This window comes from Dendrobium catenatum, unplaced genomic scaffold, assembly GCF_001605985.2.
Source record: "Dendrobium catenatum unplaced genomic scaffold, ASM160598v2 fragScaff_scaffold_1228, whole genome shotgun sequence".
Taxonomy (NCBI): Eukaryota; Viridiplantae; Streptophyta; class Magnoliopsida; order Asparagales; family Orchidaceae; genus Dendrobium; species Dendrobium catenatum.
Window position 1 is genome coordinate 183,633 of NW_021319690.1, and position 10,203 is coordinate 193,835.

The 10,203-nt window shown below is 37.5% G+C and overlaps 1 protein-coding gene across 1 annotated transcript; it reads right to left on the minus strand.

The window, feature by feature from the left end:
* Positions 1-899: 899 nt before the first annotated feature.
* Positions 900-8,679, minus strand: LOC110096006 (homeobox-leucine zipper protein ROC3). The gene is made up of 12 exons (XM_020821751.2): positions 8,616-8,679; positions 8,255-8,488; positions 7,993-8,180; positions 7,785-7,902; positions 7,393-7,581; positions 6,273-6,782; positions 5,746-5,847; positions 5,444-5,656; positions 3,731-3,899; positions 3,350-3,618; positions 2,733-2,828; positions 900-1,736 (listed from the first exon to the last, which is right to left on the minus strand). The coding sequence occupies exons 2-12, from the start codon at positions 8,423-8,425 to the stop codon at positions 1,317-1,319; spliced, it is 2,445 nt and encodes an 814-aa protein (XP_020677410.1). The 5' UTR covers positions 8,426-8,488; positions 8,616-8,679; the 3' UTR covers positions 900-1,316.
* Between the last annotated feature and the right edge of the window lie 1,524 nt (positions 8,680-10,203).

A 10,203-nucleotide genomic window follows, 5' to 3' on the forward strand; every position in this document is an offset into this window, starting at 1 on the left:
ATATTAGTCGATGGGTTAGATATTCCCCATCAGAAAATGATGCTCTATTAATAGGAAAATTTATTCTGTGCTGATACCAATCAGAAACCAACTAAAAAATAACGTGACGCATTCTAATTGATATCCAAAGCCGTTCGATGTTCACACAGAATAATTTTTTCTATTTATAAGCTTGTTGAGAGGGATAATTTAATAAATTTGATTAAAATTCAAAAATAATCTATTGAATGATCTATATTAATTCCCATGATCATATATTTTTTATTAAATATTTATTTTCACTAATAATCTTGAAATTGATTGATTTTGAGCTCATTAGATTTGTCTTATCCAGCCACTCAATTTCACTAGAAGCACACAAGATTTAAAAAATATTTTATCCTTTAATTAATTCCCCAAATCTTTCATACATACTTCAAGTATTTGATTTGGATTCATTTAGATTCAAATCAAATCATTTTTAGTAGTAATAGATTTGTATTAATAAGACATTCGATTTGAACATAAGCTTACTAAAATCAAAGTTCACATAATCTTAAATTTAATTGTGATAATTTTTCTATTATAATATTACTTCAAGATTCATACTCATCAGATGAAATCTCCAAGGAGTTCTTAGCCTTTGCTACCCCTCTTCAAAAGAAAACGACCGAACAATGATTTTTTTAAAAAATAACCATATGAATCAGTTCAGAAATATGGAAAGATAATAAAAACAAAAAAATTTAAATCCAAATTCTTCAAACGGTAAAACGGCTAAGGGTCACAGCTTAGAAGAGCAGCAGAGAACCAACCTCCCCAAAATTAATACGATAGGTGACAATTAATAAGAGCTGCAGAAGCATTTAAATCTTACCAAATGACAAACAAACCAGAAGAAGAAGCTATAATGAAAAAGTTTGCACACTAAAGAGATATTGGACAAACAACAATGACTAGTTGAACAGTTCTGACAAGCAGAAGAAGTCAATACCCGAACCAATTCTCCCTGAAGCCCACATGAAGCTTTTCAAAGCTTCAGTAATGACTCAAGGATCGCATATGGTGCGCTCTTGACTGCCCCTCTCTCTCACTTTTTTCTCTCTTTCTTTCTCCAATATACTAATCTTCAGACTCCATTGAACATTAAAACTAAAAGAGCCTACTTTCAACAACTAATTTATTATAACATTTTTACCTCCCCTACGAATCAAAATGATCAAAATGCCCTCACATAGCAGTTTTATCTTTGATAGAGAAGAGCACAAAAGGAAGATTCACTTGTGATTAAGGGTATTTTGGCCATTTTGAAACTTGATTTCAAAAGGGGGGAGATGCTATTGTTCTAGACTTGGAAGAACAGTGGAAGAACCACCACCACCACCAGCCAGAGCATTGGTGATCTGGTGCACGGCAGAGAGAAGGTGGTGGTTGACGGCGGTGACGCTAGAAAGATTGAGCTTTGCTGATGGAACGGCGCTTGCCAGCACCTGCATTCCAATTGTGAGGAGACAGCCGATGGCAGCTGAGTTATTCGTGGCGGCGGGGTCGGAGCAAGATACAGAGGCCGGTTGTTCTGCCGGGAAGAGGGCGAAGCCGGTGGGGAGAAGAGGAATGTAAGAGGGATCGTCCCCGTTCATTGCGACTTGAACAGCATCGACGTCGATCGTCGCATATACAACCAGGCTGCCACCTGAGGGGTGGGTGCAGCTCTCCTGTAGAAGAAGCTCCACGTTCTGGGAAGAATTGCTTGCGGCCTACTTGGCATACAAGAGATTAAGTTATATCAGTACTGATGTCATATTTTAATCTTTTAATTCTCCATAAAAAGCAGGAAAGAAAGAACAATTTGTCAGACTTTCTATAGCAGTGGAGTTTAGTAAGATAAGCATAGATTAACATCTGATAATTCTGCTGATAAGGTAATAATTTTTAAGGAAAAAAAAGTGTAAAATTGTAACAATTGATGACATTTTTTGCTAAAAATATAAATAATAAATCATGTGGGCTCCATTTGTTTAGATGGTCCAATCAAAATGAAAAGAGTGTCATATATTTTATTTAGGGAGAATTGTTTTTGGTCCACCTAATTATTTGATAATCTGGCATGAGCTCTTACATCAATTTTTTAGTAAAAAATTTCTTGTGGATGCATATAGGCAAGAAGAATTGTACGCCTTTGTTTCTTCCAGGAAATAAAAGCGTTTGGTTTCATTCTTTAAGATGGTGAATAAAAGAGGCCATGGATGAGCTAGGCTTCAGAACCACACAGGGAGAGGGACACAGCTAGCTTGGACTCTACAAATCAAGGGCTCATTTAATAGGGCATCATTGACAAGTCTGCTGCCCCATCCTCAACTTTGTCTACTATTTATTGCTGAAACATTAATTACCATAAGAAAAATCAATTATTATGACTTTATTAGCATCTATTCTGATGCCCCTTTCTATCATGAGAGATTATTACGTGTGGTGTCCGAATCATCTGGAGGCGAATTCGGACGCGCCACGTCACATGGCGGGTCCAGATTCGCCTGCGGACGAATCCGGACGCTGCACGTAATAATTTTCCTTCTATCACAGGTAAAAAATGCAGACAAGCTTCGTGTTCTTGCCTGGAAGATTCCAGGCTAGAGGAAATATTTCCAGGAGCTATTGATAACAAGCAATACTGGCAATTAAATAAGAATTAAGCGAGCACAATTCAAATTTTCTAGTTCAAAGATCAGAATGGATGGAAATAGCTCACTCACATTTATGCGTAAAAGAGAGACACAGTTCCTAGGATGCGAGCCATTTGCTATATGAGCAACCTCATGAAGAGAGTTTCCACTTGACAAGGCGTCCATCTACATACAAATCAGTGTATGAATAATGTTTAATTTAAAGAATGCATTATCAATATATCAGAATAAGAAATGATAAATAGAAACTACTGAACAACAACATCAAGCCATTGTCCGACTGTCTGAGGTTGGCTACATGAATCCTTTTTTGCTATCGTGATCAGTTAAAAGTCAAATTCTCATTTAAATCTAATAAAGAGATATCATTTTTAATATTTTTTAACCAAGTATTTTTAGGTCTACTCTACCTTTCTTAACATTTAGTCAAATCTAATACTGCAACTTTCCTAACCGGGTCTTCAGAATGCCTCGTTTATTGTGACCAAACCATCTAAGGCGACTCTCTCTAATCTTATCTTCCACTGGAGTTACTCCAATCTTATCTGGTATATGCTCATTTCGTATCCTATCTCTAAGGGTAAACAGAAACTACTGCACATAGTTTTTTTTTTGTTTAAATTCGTTTCCTACTTTTGACTTTTTTAATAATATATTTAAAAAATGATATTAATTCTTGGATATACCTGAGACCTTCGTTGCTCATCGGTCAAGAGATCAAAGACTTGATGGTAAGAGAATGGAAGCCACACTGTGGATACTGCTGACAAAATAACACCATTAGGCTGTCCTGGTAGAGTATTTTTTCTGGTTGTTACTCTAATTGTATCATCAGGTGAATCGGATAGTGCAGTCCATGATTGTCCTCCAGAGGAAGTAATACCAGCACAGAAGGTTTTCACCATTCTGTGTGATAGCTTCATTATGTTCTTCCTTCCCTCTGGTGTTGTGATTACTGAAAATGCAAAAAAAGCAGCAGAAATTTATGCTATTTTATAATTACATCTCATGGGAACTGCAGATTAATTGAAAAGTTTGATTAATGATACTCCAGTATTTATAAATACCTCCCAGATCAGAAATACTTTTGGCCATTAAGCTCGCTAGCCGTTCGCATTGTCGCTGTAAGACGGATAGCCAGCGAGTTGCTCCAAATCCCATTCCACTGTTAATGAATTGGGAAAAAATCTGATGTACTGGCTTATCCTCCACCTCTGCTTGTTCCACCCAAATCACCTACATGATAAGGTTAAGTTCACTCCATTATCATCAAAGAAAGGAATGGATTGCTCTGCGAATGCAATGCTGATGATACTGAATCATTAGAGAAGATCACTTGCATTATATAGATTTTTTATTTATTTTGAATGAGTAGAGTAAGATTAACGATGAAGATGAAAGGTTATTTTAAAATCAAAGCAGTAAAAATATGATAGTTGTGAATTGAATGTTGGACATACAGGAGTTAATGCAAAAATGCACAACATGTGGCTCATGGAGGTAAAAGAGTTGTTCGAAGCCAAGCCATAGTGAATGGAATTATGGATCTCATTGAAGTCATGCTCAGTATGCAATAAATATGGATGCAAAGGCATTGGCTCAAATAATATAATCCTTGATTTTCAGAACACAGGTCTCTGGTTTGAGACCTGGAGGCTGTAATAACAAGGATTTCTCTCTTTTTTTATCTAATAAAATTTATCATTGATCTTACCTTACCAATTAAATATAGATCTCTCTCCATTTATATATATATAAAAAGAGCAGAAAGCTCAATGTAATGAGTTAGGTAGAAAGCTATGTTATGTATAATAAGTAGACATTTTTTGTCTGTAGAGTTTGCTTCACGCAGTTATTTTACGATGCTCTAAGTATGATTGAGTGGTCCAGCACTTGGCATCTAAAAGATAATAAATTGGATCTGAAATATTCTAGTAGTAGAAACAAAACCTTGCCACATTGCTATTTATCTATTGATTTCTTAGTCTCTTAGAAACATTTGTGATGAAAAAAAACAACTTTTTACAATCAAATCTATTAAAATATAATATTTATAAGAAAATATATATTGTCTGACTTTCTTTAAAAAAAAACTTGTAACACTCACAACTAGCAAAAAAGTCACTTTCTCACTACAGCATTACAACTACTTTTACCAACAGCAATAACCGCAACAACTAGGAGAAACTATTCTCTGCGGTCACATGAAGCCGTCCGGAGGCGAATCAGGACGCGCTGCGTCATTTTTATGTGTACCGGATGACATGGCGTATCTTGATTTGTCTCGGAACAGTTCGGTGAATGCACAGAATAATTTCTCCACAAATAGGCCCCAAGGGTTAGGCAGGTTGCATATTCTTAACTTGTTAGATGAAATGAACAAATAATTGTTGATCTAAGGAATTTTATACTAATATAACATATCTAAGGGCAAGATAAAGGAAATAACTCACCACCTAAAAATGTCCTACAAAAGAAAACATTAATGGGTTTCATTTATGAACAAGGAGTCACTCATTGGAGTAAATCGTACTTTGGCGGTCTCAAGCACTTATGATAATGCAGGCTAATTATTCAATTTAATAAGCATTAAAGATCATATGCCCTTGTACCATCCTCTTCGAAGGACTCCATTAAAAATTTACCAAAAAAAAAAAAAAAACAATTAGTTGAATGTAATTAATAAATGTATATGTTAATAAGATAAATGAAGCAAAACTTTATGAAACGTTAAGACCAAAAAAACAAAAAATGGAATTTTGTTATGAAATAGAACACACCCTTGAGTACCCATTGGGCATGTCTTGGATAACACAGCCAGAAGGTCTTCTCCTATATCGCATGAGAGGCAATTGTATAACATCTTGAAGGTTGTCCACAGGAAAATCAACAATTGTCCATGTACCTTCTTCCACATTTTGCTGGCAATATCGAAGAAAATAAGCCTCTCGTGTAGGCACCAGAGGTGTAAGAACTTGAATCTCTGCATACATCTGTACGTGTTCCGATAAACAAATAAGCTGAATATGTAGCTGTTGCAACAGATTGACATTGGCGAGAGTTCTTAATATAGGCTAATTACCAGGTGAAGAGACCCACTTCCATTTCCAGGGAGTCCAGATGTTATAATTTGAATAGTTTTTGCCTTTGATACAATGGAGGGGAACAATTCCAACCATTTATTCTGCAGAAATCATAAAGCCATCGAAGAAGAATTTCTTCAGTTTTTGATAAACTGACGCATTAACTATCAAAATTAACATATGAAGGACATGAACACTCCTACAAGCTCATTCATGGATAGATAATGTTAAAAAAAAAAAAAACAATATGGATCTAGCTATCTAACACATATTTAATGCTGAGGATGAAAACAAAACAGAAAAATTATAAGGCTAAACTGATAAAAAATTTATAAAATCATCTAAAATAACTAAGATAAGAGTATTAATTCATGATGGGTACAACGAGAAGTTCATGACTACTACACCAAACATAAATTTTTAGCATCTCCATTAAAATCATCTGACATGAGAAATAAATTGGAAGTCAACTATATATTGATATATACATGCAGAATTACAGTACTGTTATTATTGATAAACTTACAGCATCCATGAATGCATCCACCAAAGTAATGCTATTCATGATAACAAGCGCGGTGTCTCTGGTCCCCTCCAGTTTGTACCCCCCACCACCCAGCTGCTTCACATCCATTGGCCATGGAAACAGCCTGGAGTGCTCTTCTTCATCAAGAATCTCCAATGCTCCACCGCCGACAGCATTGCCACCTCTCTTCAACCAGAGCGGCTCATTCACCCGACACATTCTCACTAGTTGTTCAGCAGCAGCCATGGCGAGCTCAAGAGCCAAAGGCTTCTTCCCTTCCATTATAAGCACTCCTGTGAAAGCGGAGTCCTCGTCCACATACCCAGAGGCCAAAAGCATATCGCCGCATGACACTGCCGGCGGCGGCAGCTGCGGCGGCGGAAGGTCGTGGAAGTGCCTTGAGTATATTGCCATGTCGAGGTCTAGTGAAGGCGGAAGCAGCAAAGGCGATGAAGGCAACATGGACCGGCTGCCGCCAAATCTCCCGGCGATGCATGATAATCTATCAAGCTGCAGCAACATTTTTATGTACACATCAAATAATAAAAAATATGCCTTTTTTTTTTTAAATTATATCCTTCCATTACGACATTATGACTTAGGATTAGAATTTGCATTGTAATTGAATGAATGAGGATTACTGATTCGGTTTCTCCATATCCTCTCAGGAGTCTTTTCCTCTTAATCTTTCTTTCTATTTTGCATCACATTATTTTTTAAAAAATAAATTAAGTCCAGATATTCTCATCAAGTTTTGAGCATGGCGGATATTAAAATCATCAGAGTACTCATCTGGAGCAAAAATTTAAAAGAATAGCCTTTTTTTTTAATGAGTGATAACTCAGAAAATCTGTATTTCAAAATCATAACTTTGAAGAAATAATCTTCCCCCAAATCCTTTCAAAACCATTTTTTTTCCACATATGTTTGTATCTAAGCCATGAATGAACCGCAGATACGAGCTTTTGCATGGCGGCGAGCAGCGGTAATGGGGCGGTATTTTTAAAGTTTTGACTTTTGGAAAGCAATAGGGGATCTGGCTCGCACGCGGCTTGTCGATTGGCACGTGTGAGAAACTAAGTTTTAGGGTTTTTGTCGTGGTTAAGGAATTGAGACTGACCTCATCCTTCAGGCGAGCGTTCTCTATGCGGAGGTGGTGCTCCTCGAAGGACATTTCGCCGAGCACTGCAGGGCCGCCGCAGTTTGAGCATATAACGTTACGAATGGCCGCTTGCAGCCGGTAGTTCTCGTTCTTCAGGCTCTCGTTGTCCGCCCGCAGGATCACGTTATCCGATCTATCTTGCTGCGCCTGCGGGACAACACAACCAATATAAATCCATGATACATCTCCTCTTTTTTTAAGTTCGCTGTCTCAAGCAAATCTTTTTTTTATATATAATTGGAAACCAGTAAAAAGGATATTTGTTTTCCTTTTTTTAAAATTATTTGTCTACACGTGCAAGAATTAAAAAGCGCATATCAGCACGGTCTGGATTGGATTAACATGCGCACCTTCATCTGAGTCCGGCGATTCTGGAACCAGAACTTCACCTGGCGAGGTTTCAGGCCAAGTTCTTGGCTTAACCTGAGCCGTTGCTTGTCGTCCGGGTGCGGGCATTCCTTAAACAATCTGATTTTTTGCCCAAAATAAAAGATTACTTACCTTTTTTGTCAAAATAAGATGCATTAGAGAATCTTTTTTTTTTTTCTGTGATCTTACGCTTCCATCTCCTGGATCTGCCGTGATGTGTGGCGGTGGTAACGTTTCTTTTTTGCAGGAGGCGGCGTCGGCAACGCCAGCGGTGGCGGAGTCCCGTCGTCGTGCTCCTCGCCGCAGCTTAACCCCTCCAGGTGGCCGCTACCGGAGCCGCTTTCCATCTCCTCCTCCTTCCGGGCTGCCTCCTCTTTCTGCAAGTGGGATAGTTACTAAATTTATCCTTATTCCATGTGAAGAAAAGAAAAAAAAACGCATTTTTGCTCACCGGCACCATGGGAGGAAAGGAAGAGAAAGGCACGACGCCTGCCATGAAGCCACCAATATTAGGGTTTCTGATCTGGGAGGAGAAGAGTGAATCAGGGGAGATTACGTTCCCTCCACCACCGCCTCCGCCTCCACCGACCATCGACGGCAGCACTTGGCAATCTCCATACATCCTCGCTTTCTCTCAAACACCAAAGTAATTAAACAACCAAGCAAAATTTCTCTCCTCTTCTCCCTTCACATCATATAATAAACACCATTAGAAAAATAAAGCAAAAGCAAAAATCCATAGAAGATCTTCCCAAGGCTCGAAAGAAGAAGGAGAATAGTGAAGAGGAAGGAGTGATGGTGGCAATAAATACCTTAGACTGTTTCTCGCTGGCGACGATGAGAAAGCCCACTTCTTTTGTTCTATTTTCTTCCTGTACGCCTCTCTCCCTATAATTCAATTCCAATCTCCCCTCACCTCCGATTTACCTTTTTAACCTCTCTCCCCTCACCAAAGTTTTGGTAATTACTGAATTACCGCGGGGGTAATTACGAACTTTATCAAACACGCTGAGAAATAGCGCCACGTGTCGGAAGCGTCAAGGGCAGGAGGCGTTTCTGCCTGAAAATCGGGCCTTCCAAAGTCAAACGCTCCTGGGGCTTTTCCACTCCTATGGAAGAAAGCAAAGTGTGGGCCCACAGATCCGACGGTTGGGGTTCGTCTGATCCTTGAGGTAACTCTACCGCGGATCTGACGGTCAAAATTAAGTCACTATATTGCGTTGCCGTTTCTGCAAGAAAGTCGTGTTTTGGTCAACGAAAAAATCGGTCAACGCAACTGTTTTTTTAGTCTTTTAGATATTTAATATTTTAATAATAAGTACTTTAATTAATTAATATATATATCATAATTTAATAAAGTTTTATACTATTTGAAGGCCGACTGGATGTGACATAAGATAGGATATATTTGGATTAAGGATTGTGAAATTGATAAGCTATTAATAATAACTGCTTCATTTTATTAATATCCTATCTCATCAAACTAATTTTCAAGCACTAAATTTAACTGCAAGCGATAAGTTATTAGAACTGTTGTAATTATTTAAAAAATGAGCAAAATTAAAGTATATTATTTTAATTAAAACTCACGGATCGTATTTTTCAAGTCTTTTAATTTAATTTTAGTCTATTTAATTAGCCGTTAATTACGCTCTTTTTAATAAATTAGTCCATTTGATTGAGTTTACTAAGTAATTTATGATGATTTTCATAGTAAGTTATGTTTATGCCTTCTGTGTTATGTTGAGTATGGAATGTTGTATTGTTGTAGATGGTTGATGTATTGGTAGAGATTTTTTGTAGTTGATGTTTGTTGAGTATTTACATATATATTGGTTCAATCCTAGTCTAAACGGGCTCAAATAAACCATTTATGCATAATTGGAAACATCAAATATTAATTGAATGATCAAATTATCTTAAAATTTGACATGCTTATAATTGAATCGAGCGACTCGGCAAGACTAGGGGTGTCAATATTTGACCCGACTCGAAAACCCGAACCTAATTGACCCGGAAACCCAAAATCAACCCGGTTTGACCCGTTTTTAATTAATTTAGGAGGGTTTTAATGGATTTTTATGAAATAAGTAAACGATATTTCAAAAAATTATAAACATTCACTACAAAAAAATGAGGCTATCGCAGCATTTTTTATACAGCAAATTAAATATTGCTATAATAGACCTGATGAGTTTATTTGGGTGAACGAAATTAGCCGCGAATATTTTAGGCGGGAACATAGATAAGCCGCGAAAATCTTCTAAAATTTGTAAGCCCAAATAAAGCCCTAGCGTGAACTTCACTGCGCGTGAGCCGTTTCCTCCCCATCAATTGCGACGCCGCTGAAGTTCATTGACGCCGACGCCGATCGACGGAGAAGCATACATTGACGCCGAC

Coding starts and splice junctions, on each gene's coding strand:
- LOC110096006 (XM_020821751.2), bottom strand. CDS start 8,425: ATGTATGGAGATTGCCAAGTGCTGCCGTCGATGGTCGGTGGAGGCGGA. Junction 3,900..5,443: donor TGCCCAATGGGTACTCAAGG/GTGTGTTCTATT, acceptor CTTATCATGTAG/GTGATTTGGGTGGAACAAGC. Junction 1,737..2,732: donor TCTCTCTTTTACGCATAAAT/GTGAGTGAGCTA, acceptor TATGCCAAGTAG/GCCGCAAGCAATTCTTCCCA.